This window comes from Pseudomyrmex gracilis, unplaced genomic scaffold (assembly GCF_002006095.1).
Source record: "Pseudomyrmex gracilis isolate BER0280 unplaced genomic scaffold, ASM200609v1 scaffold_110, whole genome shotgun sequence".
In the NCBI taxonomy this organism is placed as follows: domain Eukaryota; kingdom Metazoa; phylum Arthropoda; class Insecta; order Hymenoptera; family Formicidae; genus Pseudomyrmex; species Pseudomyrmex gracilis.
In genome coordinates this window covers 37266-57874 of record NW_018020694.1, presented here as the reverse complement: position 1 = coordinate 57874, position 20609 = coordinate 37266, and the positions used below count along the sequence as shown (strand labels likewise).

The 20609-nt window shown below is 43.0% G+C and overlaps 1 protein-coding gene across 1 annotated transcript in view; it reads right to left on the bottom strand.

Moving 5' to 3' along the window:
- Positions 1-569: 569 nt before the first annotated feature.
- LOC109856174 (fez family zinc finger protein 1-like) overlaps positions 570-20609 on the bottom strand; it is a 24069-nt gene continuing 4029 nt past the window's right edge. The window contains exon 2 of the mRNA XM_020431157.1: positions 570-2254. Within this exon, the coding sequence (XP_020286746.1) occupies positions 1042-2247 (1206 nt within the window). The 5' untranslated portion in view covers positions 2248-2254 and the 3' untranslated portion in view covers positions 570-1041. The remainder of the gene's footprint in view (positions 2255-20609) is intronic.

Sequence of the window (20609 nt, the reverse complement as noted above, 5' to 3'; positions counted from 1 at the left end):
ATCCTCCCCATACATATGACTGTCCGTCAGTCTCTGCACCGCGTTCGCGAGACGATCATAATTACAGATCGCTTTTGCTAATAATTCTCATTCTCGTCCACCGTTTACGCGCATAATGTTATATTCGCTTTGCACATACAAATATATACAAATATTTACATATATATGTGCGTGTGTAATTAACCCGCAAGAATTCATTGATGCAACCACCGTCCAGCCAAATCCGATCATGAAAACACGTTCTGAATTGGCGGAGCAATTGATAGGGCGTCTCTACGTTCTTGTTGATTTACTCTCCCGCGATGTGTTGATTTCACCCTACGAATTATTTGCAATATCCAACATGTCCGGTAAATCTCGTGCGATCTGAAATGCCGATCGGGGAAATATAAATGAAAATGTGCACTATGTAACTCGCAATTCGAACGGAAGTTTGACGGTTGCATCTCTATTTACAGCATACAATTCGGACTGATAAAATAAATTCAATTCAATAAGTTTTGTAAAATACTAATAAAAAAATATTTTAAAAAATGTAAAAAAATTAATTTGGTTGCAACAGTGTTTTTTTTTTTTTTAAATTAAGTTATACAATTAAAAACCTCGAGCAATAATTTTTGACGCGAGTCATTTGATCGAGTTAATTCAACTTTTATTCATTTATTTCGAACGAATGATCAATATCTGTGTGTGTGTGTATATATATATGTGTGTATGTTTTCAGTAATATCGATTTTTTTCCATACTGAAATTTCCGTCGCAACTCCTCAGTGTTATATTTCATTTATTTTCAGCAAAATACGTGATACACGTGACGCGCGAATGTATATTCTCCGTATTTCATCCTCGACGAGATCGAGAAAGATACTCTCTCTCTCTCTGTTTTTTACGGTAAGAGACAATGTCGAATATTTAACGTCTCTTACTCTTTTTTTTTCACTTGGAAGTCTGCGCCAGCTGAGCCATGTCAGTCGAGTAACAAGGTGAGCCGAGAATGAGCGGATACTGAGTCTTCCTGGGATAGTGCATGTTCTCGCTCTGTCACAACATCTTGCTTAGGGAGTGGTAACTGGTGGATCCGGATGGGGGTAATATGAACGGACTGACGATGGAGTGTTCCGGACCGTGGTACACCGATGAGTAACCCGACTGGTTGTGACTCTGACTCGTGGTGTCCAGTCCGTTTAGCACCGGCGAGCCCGTGTCGTGCAGCTTCCGCATGTGCTTCTTGAGGTCGAAGTTCCTGCAAAAACCCTTGCCGCAGATCTTGCAAGAAAACGGCTTCTTGTCGTTGTGCGTGTGCATGTGAAAGGTCAAATTGTAGATCTGGTGGAACGCTTTGTTGCAGATGTTGCACTTGTACGCCTTCTCGCCGCTGTGCGTGAGCTTGTGATTCTTGTAGTTGCCCTTCTGATGAAAGCCCTTGCCGCAAAATTCGCACACAAACGGCTTGAAGTTGGCGTGTATGCGCGTGTGGGTGTTCAGGGTTGAGCTGCGGTTGAAGGCCTTGCCGCAGGTCACGCATTTGTGCGGCTTCTCGGCGGTGTGAATGATCTTGTGCCGGCAGAGAGTGCTCGCCTGTCGGAAACCCTTGCCGCAGATCTTGCAGACGAATGGCCGGGCGCCCGTGTGTACCGGCATGTGCCGCGTCAGATTGTAATGCGCGTTGAACACCTTGCCGCACTCCGGACAGGTGAAAGTCTTTTGCTTGTTCGCGGCGCCGAGCTCGCTGCGCGGCGCCGGACTCTTTTTGCCGCGCTGATTCTCCGGCGATATGTTAGTCAGACTCAGTCTGGAGGAAGCTTCCTGGATCGCCGTGGGAGACGGCGAACTCTGCGTAACCGACGGGGTCGACGCGGGCGGACCCGGAAAAGCTCTCAGCAAAGGACTCGGATAATACAGCGGATAGTACTTGGACAATACGGGATAATGTTGAAGTAGATCCTGATGCCTTAGAGTCGGCACGTATTTCTCGAACGCGGACTTGAGATGCGCCGAGTACGACGGGGAGGAAATGTTCGGTGGTTGTTGAAGAATGGTCGTCGTCGTCGTTGGCGGTGCCGGCGGCAGCGGTGGAGGAGGAGGCACCGGGTTAGCGTTCTGCTCGGTCAATCGCTTGTCCGGTTCCATGATTTTCGCGATGGAGAAGGTGAGATTTCGGCAGGGCGTCGGAGAAGTCACCCTCTCGGGCGGCAAGCTCGTTGGTGTCTCGGTCGCCATCGTGCTGCCCGTCGCGAATGGTTGCATAGTAGGCCTGAAATAAAAATACTGACCATCAAACAACATTTTCCCGGAGCGTCGGGATTTATCTACGGTCGAGGGTGAGTCGCGTGAGAGGGGGGCTCGGAAGAGCACTCCCTTAATGCTTAACACCGCCCATTGACTGATTTCTGTCGGGATTTCAATGCCCCGTGAATCTTTTGTGCGAGAAAAGCAATCTCTTTGTTTGTGGTCTCAGGAATTCTATCTACACACACGCGATATATTTAGTTAAAAAACATTCAATGTTTCTCTCTCTTTCTTTTTCGACATCTAATCGATACGAATCGATGAAAACAATGTTTGAATAAGTGTGTATCTATCTGATCTTTTTTTTTTTTTAATAAAATAAAATCTTTTTATTATCTTGAGAACTAATTTGAGATAAAAATATTGATGTTTACAATTGTTTGATAGCGCGTCAAGCGTGCACGAACCCTTTGCTAATCGCTCGAAAGGGGAGTATCCAAATGATGGCGCTCAATTTGATGACTTCGAGGGTCACGTTTCCGACAAGTCTCCCTTCGCAGTCCTCACAGTGTTTTAGCGCACACCGACGGGACCCACATGTCAGTAAGATCCGAGCGAAACATGCGGTTGTATTCAGTCGATTAAACATCCGTGCTCATATAAGAAAAAAAAAGAATATCGCGTACATTAAAGAACAAAAAAAAAAAAAAGATCAATAAACAACGCTCGTCTCTTCAATATATTGAATCGTTCGTAATTAACCATTTGAAACACCTTGTTGATATATTTCCAAATATTTTGATGTCACGTAATACGAATGCCGCTTACTAGAAGGTACATGTATGGAATTTAAATTTGTGCATGACAACTACGTATAGTAGATAGATACATGCGAGCCAACTATTAAGCGTATGCAACGTGCAAGAGCGAGAAATGAATGGTGGAACTTGAATGAGACGCGAAATGGTCAGCACAGCAGAAGAGCAAGCTTCCCCGGAGGTACCGCAGGAGGTTTGCACGTCAAAAAGTAGAAATGTTTGCTCCGTGGAATGGCGTTATGTTTGGACTTGGAATGACGGTTGGAATTGGATGGGACCTCGTTGGCAATCCTGAGAAATACTTGTAGCTTGGTCGCACAACAATCGTCGAGATAGAACCTCGACTGAAATAAGTTTGCGTGGGATAAAATGTATGTCCGTCATTAAAGTTAAATAAATAAACTACGCAACATCTCTGCTTCTGGATCTGTAACATCTGTTTCTGGATCAAACATATTTGTTTGTTTGTTTTTTTTTCTAAGTAATATTGATTAAAAGTTCTTCGTTCTGTTAAAGTTCTGTAAAACTGAGTATTTATTTTTGCGATAAAAATCGAGTCTCATCTTCTTGTCACGTAACAAATATTTCCTTTGTTTCTTGAAAAACAAAAAACACGTAATTACTATACTATAATTATATTTTTATTTGATTTCACAATATAAATATATATTTTAATTTATGTATAATTGGAATCTTGTTACGAGTTCACGCTAATCAGTAATTTTTTTTTCATTGCAACGATCCGTGGAAACGTTACATAATATACGGCGCTTTAACTTTCGTTCTTTCGCACTCGGCTGAAACTTCTTTTCCGAAAAAGTGAAGGGAACACGCTTACTGGATGAAAACATCACGCAGTGGTTGTTCGATAGTCCCGCCCATCATCGGATACCTTCCGATTGTCCCTCTCCAGACTGGAGACGGCCCTAATAACCGGGTAGTAGGAAAGACCTACCCTCGGTGTGAGAAATGAGATTGGAGCAGGGAAAACTACCTTGTTCTCGCGCGCAATGTATCCCGGAATCCGCCTCTCTATAGGCTTTAGAAAAGCGTCGCAGACAGCGCGTCGCGACGCTTCCAGCTTCCAGCGCCATGGAAGGGCGTAACTGCCAACTCAAGTATACCACCGACAAAAGGACACGATTATGTATCACGAAAGCACGTCTTGGAACTCTTCCAAGGTAAGCTCGAAGTAGTCGTCGTCCCTTACGCCATTTTGCGTCTTTGTTGCTCCGTTCCGCTTCTCGCCGCTTCAGCAAATGCTTTTCGCGGCTGCGAAATTTTTGTTTTAAACGTTTCTATCTACATTTTCAAACTTTGCTCTCTTCCGCAATGCTCTCGTAATTTCGATTTCTTGTGTGTATGTTCTTTCTTTTTTATACAAGCAAAATTACATTATTAGATTTTTTTTAAATTGTTTATTTAATCTTCTCTTTCTCGGTCAATTTCTCTCGTCCGTGCGCTTCAAATCAAGCCATTTTCTTTATTTCTTACGCACCGTCATCGTTTCTTTTCCCTTTCCCTTTGTGTCTTTTCATCGTCTTCTCGGTTACTCGCTTCCAACATTATCCTCGATTCCCTTCTCACACTCTCCTCATTCACACGCTTCTCCCTTCTCTACTGTCTTCACCCTCACGCATCCTCCTTCCCATTCTCACGCTTCTCCCTCCATCTTTTTTTTTTGCCCCATCTCTTTCGCCTCGTCTCTCTTGCGCTCTCTCTTTCTTCGTGGTGCCGTCTCGCACGTTACCTGAAGCTATACTTTTGTCCTTCTCTCCTCGCGCCGTCAATCCATCTCCTCGTTCCCGCGCCATTCTCTTCTCGTATCATTTCGCACGACAAAGACAGAGCGAGCCCACGCCGGCGGAGGGGATGAACGAGAACAGATTGGCGGAGACTATCATCGGCCGCGCGAGGGTGCAAGAAGCGAGGGGTGGCGGATCGCGGCGTGGTGGGGGCCGGCATTGTTACAGTACTTAACGAGCGGCCGTGGCAATCAGTATCGTTCCCCGCTACCGAGACCTGTGGCACCCGACAATTCTACCAATTTATATCAATCCTGGCCGCGCGCGAAGCATGGCCGACATGCACAGTCAGAGAGAGAGACCATTTTGTTTCCTTAATGCCACTCGACTCAATCGACGGCGAATACGTCCCACGCGATTGCCAACGCTGCCATTTGCTCCTTTCGCGAGCTCGATGGGTTTCCGCGAATCATTTCTCTTCTTCGCGGAATTCGAATGTAAAAATTAAAAGGAGAAAGAGAGCGGACATGTTTGACTAAATATGTAATTTGTGAGAAAGTATTGTAAAAGTATATAAAAAATATACATAAATATATGATAAAACAAAATAGCAGTTAGATATCATGTAGATATAGATGTCAGCTCGAGAGGATATGATTTATAACAATAAAAAATGGAGACGCGGAATAAATACATATCTATAAGAAATTGTACATTAAGCGCTCTTTTATTTTTGAAGAAAGTTTCTTTTAAAAAAGAAAAAACGTACGTTTTAATTCGCACGAATGATGATTGCGTGAAAACAAAACCGAAAATATTTGTGTGAGAACGAAATATTTCGGAAACAAACGTTGCTCAAAGTATAAATTTTGCACAAAAGACGCACAGACTTGCCGCGAAGGCAAGAGCGGGCTTTCGTGACTGGCTCGATAAATGCGAGGCGCAACCCCTTCGCGAACGAGCGATCTATCTAGCGGTAAGAATTAAATCGCAGGCGCTAAATGTACAAAGTTTACCGATGTGGTACAAACGATCGGAAGAATCCAATCACCCCCTCCCACCGCCACCCAGTAAACTATTAGCGGCGATGAGCGGATAGCTCCGAACTTAAAGAAAAGTTGAAGGGGTTCGAAGGAACTTGAAATGGCTTTGCAAATTTGCCCGTCTCGTTGTCAGTCTGTTAATTGCCTTTCTCTACTCCCCCTCTCCCTCCTCCCCCCCTCTCTTTCTCTCTCTCTTTCTCTCTTCTTGTCTCTGTCAAGATTTCGTTCTCTTGTGAGATTGTTTACCGTCTGTCATAATCAAGGAAACAATTAAGAGATTTATACTGAACTGGACATCGTCGTGTTTCACCGTTGTCTTTACCGTAAAATACTTTTTAAGCGCGTTTACGCGGACTTGCAAATGCGACCGTCTGAAGATTGTCCGCGTTGTCTTTCTTCGAGTTTCTTTAGGTCCTCTCTGTGATCAATACTTTAAGACTAAAAGAGCGACGTTATCCTTGCTATTACCGCAGCCTTGTGTCCTTTCTGTTTGAAGACTCTTTTCTTGAGCTACTTTAAAACTCGAAATGTAAATCAACAATTAAATGTAATAAAGGAGCAGTAATATTTCTCTCTTACTTTGTTTGTTAAACTAATAAGAATTCAAGAAAGAACTTACAGTAACATTATATGTATATATATATATATAATTACACATGAACGTGTGAAGACACATGCATCTAGTTAAACTAGTTGACCTCAAAATCACACGCACACACATAGTAAGCGCAAAAACAAGCCATTTGACTCAGCGAATCCCTTGTATGAACATCCTAGAATAAAGGAGGTGAAAGTAAGCGAATAGCAATTTTGCGTGTACAAACTGCATTAATCACCGCGGCCTTCTCCGAACGTATCTGCTCAGACGCCTATCGCTCTTCACCGTTAAGTGGCGATAAAGAAATAAACCGCGCTTGCACAGTTTCTTGTATGGCCTTTTTATACGGAGTAATACACCGATCTCCGTTTTAAAGCGTTTGTTCGTTAGTTCAACGATTCGCGCACAAAGAAAGGCGACATTTTAAAGGCGACTGAATTAACATGAAAATCTAACTTGAAGCCTGATGCCTGCGCAAATAACAATAATAATTTGACACTTTCAAGAGAATTTATCTTATGTGCGTAACGTAAAAAAGAGTCTCTTGAAAAAGGCTCACAGTCGGAAGAAAATTTCACGTTAAAGAGACGAAAATTCTTGAGATCGTCTTCGTTCTGGAGACACCCCATTAAAACAAGTCTTATCCCGTTGTTCTATCCTCGGCAATCAACTTTTCGTGATACGGCGCGTGAACGGTTGACATATAATTAGCATTTGGGGGGCAACGAAGGCTCAGGGCTGAGGATGACAGGAGGCACAATGCACGCCCCTTCGGTTTGTTCCTCTATCCCATAACTCGCCCACAAACCCGCCCTTCGTGTTCCGTTCGGTCGACGGAGTGCGTCACGTAAGCCGCTTCGAAATTAGTCGACTTAATCGTCTATATGAGGGTCGCACTTTTACGCGCTGATTTAAGAACCGCGAACGCGTGTGAAAATCGCAATGTCATAACGATTTAATAAAATCTTCAATTGGATTTGTTTGTCAGACACTTAATTTGGAATGTACAAAATAGGATGTGTATTAAAAAGATTTAATATTTTTTTATGATTAATAATTATAATATTCATTTTGCAATGACTGCAACATTCAGTTTGTACTCCGTTGTTGCTACAAGTGTGCGTATCTAAGTTAACACATTCGCGGCCGGCGATTTTAGAGCGAAATCGTTACTGTGAGTCGCATACAATTTTCAAAACGTCTACAACTGAAGGCCGCACGGTTCTGCCATGTAAGTGGATGTAAATATACAAAATATTGCTTCGTCATATATATTGCACACTTATAAATTTATTTTTAAACAAATGTGAACATAGAGTTAAAAAAACAAAAAAAATGACGCAGAACGACGTCAGCCAGATCTCAGCTACAAATTTTGAAATGACATAGAATTATGTTAGCGGTCGCGAATGTGTTAATAAAGTTAATTGCAAGTTTTTGAAACCTTTAGATTTCTTTTCCACGATCTCTTGATGGATTTGACAAAGGAGCGCACGCGCGCATCTTTTATAAACAAGAACGAGAAGTTGACTTTCGATAAAACTTTGGAGACCATATTAATGCAAGTACGAGCACATCGCAATACGTAATGTCCTTGCGTAAATCGAGACGAACTGGGACTGAATTTCGAAGTTTCACGTTATGAGGAGGGTCCGCGCGGAGGAAGGTGATTTAAAGTTAATTGGAGAGCGGCGGCGGCGGCGGCGGCGGCGACGGCGGCGGCGGCGGTGCGACAGGCCGAGGGATACGGCGGAATAAATTGCGACTCGGGCGAAATCGGGGAGGTTGGTGTATTCCGTCGGTATTCCGGATTAAGTCGTTCGGTTATATGCCGCCGTTTACATTGCGTCCCGGCAGTCTCTCTCTCTCTCCGAATCATTCGGGGGAATTGCTTAATTTTAAGAAAGTTCCCGGTAGATTTACCGAGTCGGACTTTGACATCCGACCGGAGCGGAATCGAGAACCGTTGAACCGCGCGCGAATCACAAAAGAGAGTTCGCAATTAGTACTTGAAAAAAATCTATAAGAAAATCTAATTACAAAAATCAAGTTTACCGAATTACAGCCAGTGAGACGTTGAAAAATTTATTTATTTATTTACATGTTCTACCGCGTGCAGATTTATTATTTGTCAAACGTGTAAATTATACGAAACTGTTTTTCGTCAAATTTATAAACAAATATTTCTTCTAGCGCAATTGCACTCGAACACCGCAGGGTTGAAAAATTTTATATACATATCGAGAAGAGCTATCGATCATGCAGAAACGAAATTTCAGTCGGTACGAACGAATCGCTCCGGCCGTACATATGAGCAAATGTTAAGGATCGGAGGGGGGAAAATTGGTGCCCACGTGCGTGCCCGGATGAATGCGAGCGGCTTTTGCAAAATGGCAATGGGTCCCGCTGGGCTCGATATGTGCGTTCGGAATTCGCTGGTGTTTGATGTGTCGTCGACGAGACGAGGCCGAGAGTTAGCGGGGGGTTCACAGCTGCGCAGTCTACGGGGGGTTAGTGTTCTCCCCCACCCAAGACGACTGTTGCAGCCACCGTTGGAACACGGAAGGCACCTCGTTATCACTGGTCTTTTCTTCGCGTTCCCTCTTTTCTGGTCTCGAGCCTCTTTACTGTGAACGCCGCTTTCACAAACGCGTCGTAAATTCGTTTCTGATTGCCCACAAAAATGGAATTTTTAACTCGCGTCAGTAAACTTGTAAGACAAACCAACTGTGTTATATATTTAATACGCACTGCGCACACACTGAAAAAAAAAAAACACACACACACACACACATGTAAAAACGTGTCAAACTTAACGACGTTTCAAAAAAAAAAAAACTTTAAAAACATTTTGCACGAGAGAACCTGCACGCATTAACGGCGATCGTTAATTCTCCTTCGCTCTCGATGATATCAACGCGCTTATAATAATTTCGATAACCGTGTCCGCGCGTGCAAATTTTCGAGCGCGAGCATTTACGATCGCGGTGAGCAGCACCGTCGTTCGATAAAATGTTGAATTTTTAGCGGAATCGCTCGGACGAGCGCGCGTAACCGCGTCGTAAACTCACGTCACGAGCTCGTAAAAGTAACAACCTTGGTTCTTCGCGAGGCGATTAATTCTTCTCATAATCCTCTTCCCCACGCGCGCTCACTCGGACGGAAATGCATAAATTCTGAGAACCGTTTAAACCGGGAAAACACGTACACGTGCCTATCGCCGACGCATGTGAACGCCCGGCCCGCTCGTATCGCGCCGCGTTCGTGTGCTCGTTTCGTATTTTCGGCGTGTACCCGGCGCGTTTCTCTCTCGACAATGGCACGGTAATCCGACACCGTAGGCCTTCCGTAATTGACAATCGGTCGCTGACGATCATAATAGTCGCGCCGAATAATGAGTGGGATAAAAGTCAGCGAAACAATTGCCTCGCCATTGTCACTTCGCGGCCCATTCAGGGGCCACCCTACATGACCGCTTTCGTAACATGCGCTCGCTCTCTCCGAAAACGAGGATCCGCAAACGAGACCGGAATTGGAAATTTTCATAAATAAAACATGACTCAATTGAATGAGTGAGTCTCAAAGAGATTTTATATATTACGCAGAAAATGTAACGTTTTCTCGCAAAGATCGACAAACACGTGTGAAAAAAAAACTTTTGAAAAAAAAAACAAAATCTTCAATTAAGTTAAAAATTCAAAATTGACTTCGGAATTCAGAAATTTTCTAATTGGAATAATTGTTGACGAGTGGATCGTGTGTGCGCGATCATTGTTCGTTTTTTTGGGGGGGGAGGGGGAGCGCGTCCCTCTGTTCGCGCTTCTAACCATCTAAGCTTGATGAGACAATGAGCGACAAAAAAAAAAAAAGTTCCGTGTGGCGCGACGCGCGCGTACTTACATACACGCGCAGGGAAGAGAGAGAAAGGGGGGGGGTGTACGCGCCGCTTCCGCTCTCGACATTCAATCGCGATCTCGATTCTCGAAGGAAGAATGGACCGTGAACCCGATACTCGTAGTGCAGGAGACGACGTTGTGCAAAGGTGAGACGGGGAAACCGGTGCCGGAAGTCTCGCCTGCCATTTGCCTCGTACGATATGTACTTATACGCGTCTTCGGGAATCACGGTTAAGATGAATAGGGGCTCCTTGAGTGGCGCGTGCCGGCTGCCACCAGTAAAGATCGGGGATACGACGTATGATTCGGGAAGGACAAGCAACGTCTCTCTCCTTCTTGGGACAACCACGTACTAAAGTTCAGCCAAGTGCAATTTGAGCTTACAATTTTTATTATGAAGAGAGATGTCAGTTTCGCTCTTAATATTAATATCGAATTTCGGAGAAAAATTCTCTTATTCGCGGACTTTTTATCGCGAGAGCGACTTTTTTAATCTATTTATTAATCTTGCGTGAAATAATTTACAAGATCTTTGACAATGTTTTATTCTATTTTTGTTTTAACAGCTGTTGTGTAAATTAAAAGCTCGTTCGTTATACAGTCAAACCTCGATAACTCGAAACCTCTATAACTTGAAAACCTCTATAGAACGAAAAGTTTGTTCATTCCCTTGCGTTCCGCGGAAAGAAAAAACGAACTTCGATAAGTCGAAATCTCTACAACTCGACGATTTTAGCTCTTCCCTTGAGATGCGAGTTATCGAGGTGGTTTTGATCGACGTGTTTTACTATACTGTACAAGTATAGTAAAACACGAGATTCGTGTAACACGTACGATGTAATTCTTTTATTTCGTGACGGGCAAAAAAAAAAAAAAAAAATGAAATCCGAGTTGATTTCCGAGACGCGCGTCGTAAGACAGGTTGAATCGAGGATACTTCAATCTCGGAAGGCGTTCGATGATCGATTCCAATAGTAGCGGGAGCTCTCAATAGCACGGTTTAGTTGCCGGGGAGTGTGTTGCTGGCGGATTTGACGTGCTTATCAATGGATCGCCGACGTAATAGGCTGCACGTACCCTAAATCGAGCACATAACCGGTATCTGATAAGAAAGCAATAGTCATAACGATATTTGCGTGCGGAGCAACATTCTTGCCGAATATATCCATTCTCGTGTTACGTAATATTGTGTATAATCGCGGAATTGTTTTGCGAACAGATATCAAAACATCTGTGTTTAGTATAAGCCACGTGTATACAAAACAATGATTTAAAATTGAACAATCGCTGTGATTTAACAATACAATAATGTGATATACAGCGAATACAAAGATACGAGAAAATTCATATGATGAACTTAAATATCCTTTGGGATATTTTTTGTTTATTTGAGAAATTTTTGATTGTTTTCGAAATATTCTTCAGCAATAGAGAAAAAGAGAGAGAGAGAGAGAGAGAGAGAGAGAGAGAGAGAGAGAAAGAGAGAGAGAGACGTTAATCGTCATCGTGATGACAACCCCAGCGTCTCCCCAGCTACTTAATCTCTTACTCTTTTCTGAAATGAGTATCCGGACGATTCCGGCGGAACGAAGTGCCGGAAAGAACTGGTCCGGTGGCTGCCATCTGCCACCCCCAACCCCCGAGGGTTTCTGCCGTTGGTCTCAGAAGCACGGAACTCTCTCTCGCGAGTGGCTTGGACGGCTCAATACCTTTAACCGTCCTCCTAAACGCTCCTGAGAAACCACCCCTCCTACCCGAAGCCGGCTTTATTCTATCGTGAACTGCACGGCGCTTTTCATACAAGATTATATAGGATATTACACGTTAAATGTCACAATTTAATCCCCCGGGTCACGCCGGGTCGGCTGGAACACGAAAGAAATCCTGCGGAAATTATTTGAACAGAAAGGTATTGCCGGGAGAACTGTCGAATGAATATCGTTATGTCTAACAAAGAAAAACTTAAAAAAACGAGACTGTCGAATTTTTTTTCGTAATTTTATGCTTCTACGTGCTTAAATGTTTGTCGACAAATATTTTTATTTTTTTTCTCTCTCTCTCTCTCTTTCTCTGAAAATTTAAAAATTCACTAGCCTGTCCGCATATATATTCCAACGACGGTAATTTCGTGAACGCAAGTGGAAGTCGAGGTTTTTCAAATCATCGGGTTTTTGGGTTGTTGTTTCTATTATTCACCCGCGATATTTCCGATTTGACTCGAACGTGGCCCGTAAATCGGTGTCAAATTGCCGGACAAATAGAGGGCGGGGACGTGCCGGCGAGCAACATAAAAAGGCCTTATGTACAGCGTATGGCTTCTTGGTTCGTTCTCCCCCCAATTCAGATACTAGCCGAAGGCAGCTGGCTCGTTTTGAATTCCATTTGAATAATTCTGGTGGCGCGTGCCGTCGAGACCGTCCGCGCTTTCCTCGAGATCCTCGCGCCAGGTTGGTCCTTCCTTCGGTATATCGCAACTTCCATTGGTCTACCTCGTGGAAGACACGTGGCCGGATGTTGGCGTATACACGTTCTTATATGCGCGCTTCTGTTCGTCTCGAACAGAATAATACCGTCTCGCCTCACGTCTCATGCAACTCCACCTCCTTCGATATTCTTTTGTCCTTGCTGTGAGTTCTTGTAACTTTGAGGTTTACGCGAAAGTGTGTTCCTTTTTGTGGAACGTATTACGAAAGCACGCCAATTATTCTAACACATTGCGAACGTTCGGTTTTCTTCAAATTCAAGAATTGTTGATAAAAAATAATCGGATTTTCGAATCAAAAAACTTTTAAAAACTTTGTCCTATCTGAAAATAAAGTGTTTGTCCGAACTCTCTCAACATAGATCTGGTTTCTTCTTTCTTTCTAACGTAATGAGTTTTATGTTTTTAATTTTTTATCATAGAAAAATCATTTAGCCCTTTTTTCCCTAAACGTCAAATTCAATTGCGAACTCGAAAGAGAGACCCGGCGAGGCAGCGGCGCGAAGTAAATCTGTAATCAAAATGACCACTCGACGATTTATGTGATAAATGGCGGAGGATCGAAGAGGGGAATGTGGTCTACGAGTTGACGGAGGTGAGAAGTTTATTTAAGACCAAATCATCCTTCGTCGATTAAGGTAAGAGAGGGTGCGTGCATAGGGGGCGACAGTGAGATTGCCGGGGCAAGAGGGCGGCGGAATCGGTACGTGTTATTGCTTGTATTGTGGCGGGACCCTTCAAGCAATCGGTAGGGGTTGGTTTTAGTCGGCAAACTCTCCTCGGAGATTTGAAACTCCTCGTTGCCCTCAAACGGATAGCGTGGACTTGAACGGCGGTAGCTCCTTGTCGACCAATGCTGGGACAACCACGAGGGAGTGTTAATCTCGCGTTTCTGTTATTAAGACAAATCTTTGAATTGCAGCAAATATCAGAAAGCGTTCGCAAACCACCGCGTGCGTGTTTCGACACGTTCGAGTAGACGTATCAACAACTTCTCGTCGCACACTTTTCTTTTATATCACGAGGAAGAGATATGTACAATATAACGAACAAGGAATAATTGTAAATTCAAACGAATAAAAAAAACTCGAATTTAAATTAGTCTCCGAATTATATACCCCATATGTTTTTCAGATACGCGCAATCGTCTGCTAATTTACAATTCCGCGGCTTCTTTCCGCGCGGAAACGCGCGTAAATATTCCTCTAAGCTGTCCGCGTTCCACCTTCGCGCCTTCCCGACAGGTCCTTGTCGGTCCAAAATTTACCCGGGACTAGCCCTCGTTTGCATTAATTATCTGTTACGTATCCTCCTCCGTCGCGCGTAATTGCGGATGCACACGCACGGCCGGACGCTCGCACGCACTCGCGCGCGCACAAACGCGCACACACATATTATATTCACCGACGCGTATATCTCGCTATATCAATCTTGTTAAGTGAGCAATGCATATGCTTATACGCTGCCGGAAAGTTCGGCGAAAATTACGAGCTGCGGCGGGGGCGTACAATGCCCACTGGGCATTACGCATTCTTTTTATGCATATGTATGTATATCGTATGCGCGTGCGGACGGACGCGGAACGGAACGGCGCGGCCACCGGTCGCGAGAGGCCGGATATAAACACCTGCCCATCACGATCGGCCTTTTTACGGCTTACGGGCCCAGGCGCGTCCGCGCGCTTACCCACGCCTTTAGCCTCCTTTTAATAGACAACTGCGAGAAAATTTATCGGCGAAGGTGTCGTTATGTACACTTTTAAGACCCGGTGCGCGTTAACGATACTCAATTAGGTGTCAACAAAGCTTGACATTGTTATTATAATTTATACCGTGATGTGTGTGTGTGTACGTGTGTGTGTGTGTGTATATATATATACTGAGAAACATCCGCCATCGCGTGAAAAAGATTATCGATCGAAACGCGAGAGAACTGTTACCCGGATTGTTTATGGACGACGTATATGCTACAAGCGTGCTTAAAGTCGGAACGAATTCTTGGCGCGTCATGACAGCTGCCCGGGAACGATGCGCGCAAGTGTAAAAAGCGATAAATATCGCGGGAATAGCACAGGAAGCAAAAAAGCATCGCGATAAAGCCTAACAAATTAATAAAGCTGGTTGTGCATTTTCCCCGTCTAAAACTAACATTCACGTATGATGTAAATAATTTTTCCAAAATGAATATACATTCTGCTCTATCCTGCGGCACATGTACACCCACACACCCACACCCACACACACCCACACACACACATTATCGCTCTTATAAAACAAGATGTATAAAAAAAAAAAAAAATCTCGACGGCTGCCAGTCTGCGAGGGAAACATCATCCGAGGTTTTGAAAGGCACTCACTTCCTGAGCAGCCAATCTTATCTGATGCCAAGAGCTGATTGATATCTCGATATAGTGCCTCGAGTGGAGTGGGCTCCAGTCTCATCCGCCGCGCCGTAAACCCACCCCCATCGGCTTTATGAACTGCGCGTAGGGTGGTGCTGAACATTTAGTGCCTCAGAGGTAGGTACACATTTAATCATAATCTAATATTTAAAAGGTAATTTCACGGCCTGTTTACTCCGTGCGATCCGCCTACCCTCGCATCGCTTCATCCTCTTTCCCCTTTTCGTGTGGTGCGCGCTACCACCGCCAACGCTATGAAGTATGGGAATCACGTTTTCATAAACGGTACCACTTCTCACGGTATATCCATCAATAACATCGTCTTCACGTGCCACGTGTGCCGTATATTACACATCCACGCACAACTTCGAGAACTCTTGTTTTTCAATATCACGAAGGATCTTTTTTTAGCGATATAAGTTACCGTTTTTTTTTTTCTAATCTTGCAATCTACAGCGAAGACGTGCTTTATTGATGATAAAAACTATTGTTAATAGATTGGAATAACTTCTGGTTCTGTTTAACAAAATCAGAGTTGAAAATGTATATCCGGTTTTACCATATCTGTCAACTCGACGAGTGTTTGGGGAAAAATATTTTATTCATTTTATTTACGTTTGATTTCTTTATATAATATTTACATGATTAACGAAAAAACACTTTTAGCTAACAAGGAGTTTTAATATTTCACACAGTTATTGTGTCCTTTTCAAAATAAAACTACTTGGAACATTTTTTGCAAATATATTGCGTTTGTGAAATTCGTCATTTTGACGGATTCTCGGTCGTCCTAGTGTTAAATATTGCATAAAACAAAGAAAAAACCCATACTCATTGTTCTTATTTCATTCTTATGCACAATCGTACCGTAACGGATTCAGAGGTAAATTAAAAAAAAAATAAATAACAAAATCAAGATAAATTATAATTACCACTTGTCACTTTTAACAATACCGTAAAAAACACACGCACACACACTGGTTTCTTAACCTTCACAGTTTCTTCAGAAAATTGCTCCGCCAGAGAGCGCCAAACTATAATCACCACTCACATATATTTGCATATCAAAGCAAGGTGAACGCGCATTTGTACCAGGAGAGACCAGGCATCATGTGAAAAGGTAGAAACGCACTAAATATCATCCACGTGACCGGATAATGAAAAACGTAAACCGCGTTCGCGTTTAACGCTCGTAAACAAGCGAGCCAAGAGTATATTGTTATTATCGCTGGTGGGCCATTGCGATTAATCGTCTGCCGTTGATTCATTCCACTTAATTTATACGTAAATTATACTCGGTCGCCCTTTCGGTGCTCAGTGAATAAGCATGAACTTCCGGTTGCCCGTGCACCTCGGTTTCGTTCTACGGTATACGCTCGTGCACCCACTTCCGTGAGCTTAGAAACGCATTATTCGCTTCGAAAAGTAATCGCGCGCATTAGCAACAACGTGCAAAAATTACACCGTCGACAATTTATTTGTAGAAATGTGTGTTTCATCTTCCCGTAATATACACATGCGATAATCTTCCGTTTTTCACATCTCTATACATTAATTACACGCGAAAACAGTAAATTCTACTTTTGCGCTGCCACAATGTTTTGCAAAATTTTCTCGTAGAATCGTCGCACGAGCTAATCTTGTTCGCGCGACTTTGTAGCTTCGAGTTTTCTCTCCGTTATCTATCTTCTTAAAGATATTCGAAATATTGTGTAAAAGTCTTGCTTCTAGAACTGCTTGGGGTGATCGTGAGCCGATCCAAGATCGCATTATATCGCGTTAGCCGCAGCTACTAATTACCGAGTGCTCCGTACTATCTCGATTACTTTAATTAACTGACCGCTTCGAATTAACGCGCACTACATAGTCGAGCGTTCCGTTCGTGCATCGTACACACGAACGTTCAGGTTTTACGCGATGCATGTGCGCACGGTATATATATATAGAGAGAGAGATACGTACGCGCACCCTCGCGTATAGGGTCATGTCACCAATTTGCCACTTTAATTTTTCGCGTGCAAGTCCGCGCCGCGCATAAGAGGATGACTCGACTCGCATCGTCGCTGCGTATCTCGCACGCGCGCGCGCGTGTGTGTGTGTGTGTGTGTGCGCGCGTGTGTGTGTGACTGTCTCTCGCCGATATAAAACGGTAACGGATAATTATATTTTCATCTTCCTGCGAGTGTACGTCGCATTACGATCTTATCTAAATGCGTAATGAGCACGCCTAACGAGGACACAAAGTTATTACAAACTATATCACAAAATACATGTATATATCTATAATTATTTATTACGCGAACAAACCCCGCGTATACGCGAGCTATCGCTTAATTATGAGCAAGCATTTAATTTGCACGAGTGCAATTTGTATATATACGACGCACAAGATGCAGCTAGGTTGATATCCGTGAAATATTACTCTTGCAAACACGAAAACAAAAAAAAAAAAAAAAACTAACACAGTCGCTTGCGTATTTGCAATCTCTCTGGCTTTTGTAAAAATATATATCAATATTTCGTAATGCGACTTCCGTGTTATAGTAATATAAAAAAAAATATATATATATATATATAGTGTTAAGTATCAAATTTCACTCTTAATAAGGCTTATAGTGTAAATAACGAGTTAATTATGTAAAAGCCAGAAAAAAAAAGAAAAGAATAAAACGCGGCCCTCGCACTCGCGCGCATTAATGCGGTGAGAATTGTGAAGGTGTACTCGAAGGAGTGTCCAGTCACGCTATGGAAATTATGACGTATTACACGATTGCCTTTTCAACGTTGCTCGTAGAACCTACTCCTGCGGTGATTAATAAGCAGACATAACGCACTTTAACGCTCGGTAAGGCGGCGAACTGTACACGAGAGCGAGCAGAATTTCAACAGTGTGATTCGCGGAAGCAGTTTATTTACATGCAAAATGTGAAGTTTTTATTTCAATATTTTAACTATTTTTTTTTCTACCATTATCCCACGTTGCAAAAAAATCGTACAGATTATACAAGATTAATTTGCTCGTGTTATATATGCGCGCGTTTTACAAAACGTACAATAAAATCAAATCAAAACATGCGCGTTATAGAGATTATATATTCGCGTTGTTCGTCGATCAATAAAATCGACTGTTTAATTAATTGCGTAGAGACATGCGTGAATATAGGGTATCAAACTGTCTCTTCGCCGGACGTGCGAGAGCGATTTCCATATAATATTGCCTTCCACGTCGGATTAAATGCACTCGAATAGTTTTCAACATTCCGTTCGAATTATTGCACAATGATTTATCACAACTGTCCAGGCATTTATATCGCTCGAAATTTCATCGATTGAACACAATGACCGCACAAAATGACTTTCCACACAATTATTTCACATATTGTCTTTTTATTTCAAATAAAAAATACACTTACGCAAGAAAATGTACGCGGAATATTTACTCTCATTTATTATTATTATTAATTTTTTTTAATGTTGCCAAACAACACGGCTCGATATAATAAAGAGAGAAAAAAATGAACGAAAGTCACGATTGGCATTACGAAACGGCACGGATGAGGGCGCGGCGATAAATCAAGATAAACTTATGATAAACAAATTAGTCGGTGCGCTGCTGCGCCCCTTACTGGTGTTATTGTCTATATATCGTATATCTCTGTACAAATTACCGGCCGCCCCGCAGGCTAACTGCCGCTCTTAAACAGTCTTCGTGTTGCGCACACGTATGGGGGTGGAAGTATATTTCGAAGGGTAACTCGGAATTAATGCACCACTTCCTTATACGCAACTTCGTATTCCAACCGTGTCTAGGACAGGTTTCCTGATGATGTCCCAAATCTAATAAATAAATAAAATATTCTAATGCTATTTTTATATGATAGAGAATTGGATAAGGTTTTTTAATAGATATTATTAAAATTAACAGAAAGAAAGAATATTCTATATCATAAATTTTTTGAATGTGCGCATGTAACAATTTTAATATTGTGAAGATAGAAAAACCTTTCTGTCACCTTTACCGTTTATAAAAATTCCCTCAAATCTTTCGGAGAAATAATAATTTTTACGTAAAAATTTCATATCGTTGAACTTATCACTACAAAGTTACTTGCTGAAATTGCTTTTTATATTTCGCGTTTTATTTCTACGTGCCGTATATAAATTATTTAAAATGCGAAATTCATGTCGCGCGTTGACTCACGTGTCCCGTATATTGCCCTCCCGTTTATTTTCTTGCGTCCTGAAACGCGCGCGATAAAGCGGCGGTGTCAGCGGGAACGCTCAGGCGCAGAGAAGAAGCTAATTTTTTAAAGAGCACAACGAAAAGGGGGTGCGAACAGACGAAGCAACCCCGCGCGCGCGCGGATGTACCGTCCTTCTCGCTCTACACCCCTCTCTATCTCTCACACCCGCTTCCTCTCGATTCGATCGCGCACGCAAGCTGTTGGAAGAGCCTCGAGCTGCCGGCTCGTATTTCTCGCCCTCCAACGAGATACCAACCACCTTCGGGCCCCATCCTCGACTCCGCGCGTCACGCATACACAACGCCTCACATTGCACACGCTCGTACGTGTCCACCCACATACACACACGCGTGCGTCGCTGTACAACCGACAGCCACCCGCCGACCGCGAGCGTTGTAACGCGCTGCAAAGTGTTATCTGGTTAACCATCTTGCTGATCCTTGGCCCGAGACGACGGGCTCACACGCGGGGAGGTGAGAGCGGGCGTAATGGGATGATGGTCCCTAAGTCACGGATAGCTTAAAACAACACGAACTTAAACGCCGCTTCGCGCATTCGCTGAAGTTCTCTTTACAGCATTGCGGCATTTAAACCGAAAGAAAAGTGTGGAAGTACATACACGAATAAATTGATGACGTTGTTGCGAATATTTTTGCGTAACGTCGAGAATATTATATATTGCATTATAATATTCTTATCAAAACAAAACAAATTATGTATACACATAAGGCAAAAGTGTGTGTGTGTGTGTGTGGTCGCGCAGTTGTAGAAAATTTAAACCGCGCGCTCCCTAAACTCCGTAGGGGCAACAATTTCTATATCCCTCGTCGTTCAAATACTTAGAATACTTTGGTTTACTCTTCCGGTTCGCGTGATCTCCCTCGAGCTTCATCGCTCCGCATCGTTCCTCGTGGGATCACTCGATGAAAAGGCATTTCGCGAAGGGTGGCACCGTTCGAAGGACGGGTTCCCCGAACTGACGATATCACTAATCAACGGAGTGCGTTAGCTCATCAATTTCGCAAGATCGGCAGCCACGATATATCAGCGTGATATTCGTCGCCAGATATGAATAACTGGAGAACCGGAAGAATAAATCGTTAAAAAAAAAGGATAGACTTATTTTTGTCGCAGCCGTGTTTTTTTTTTTTTT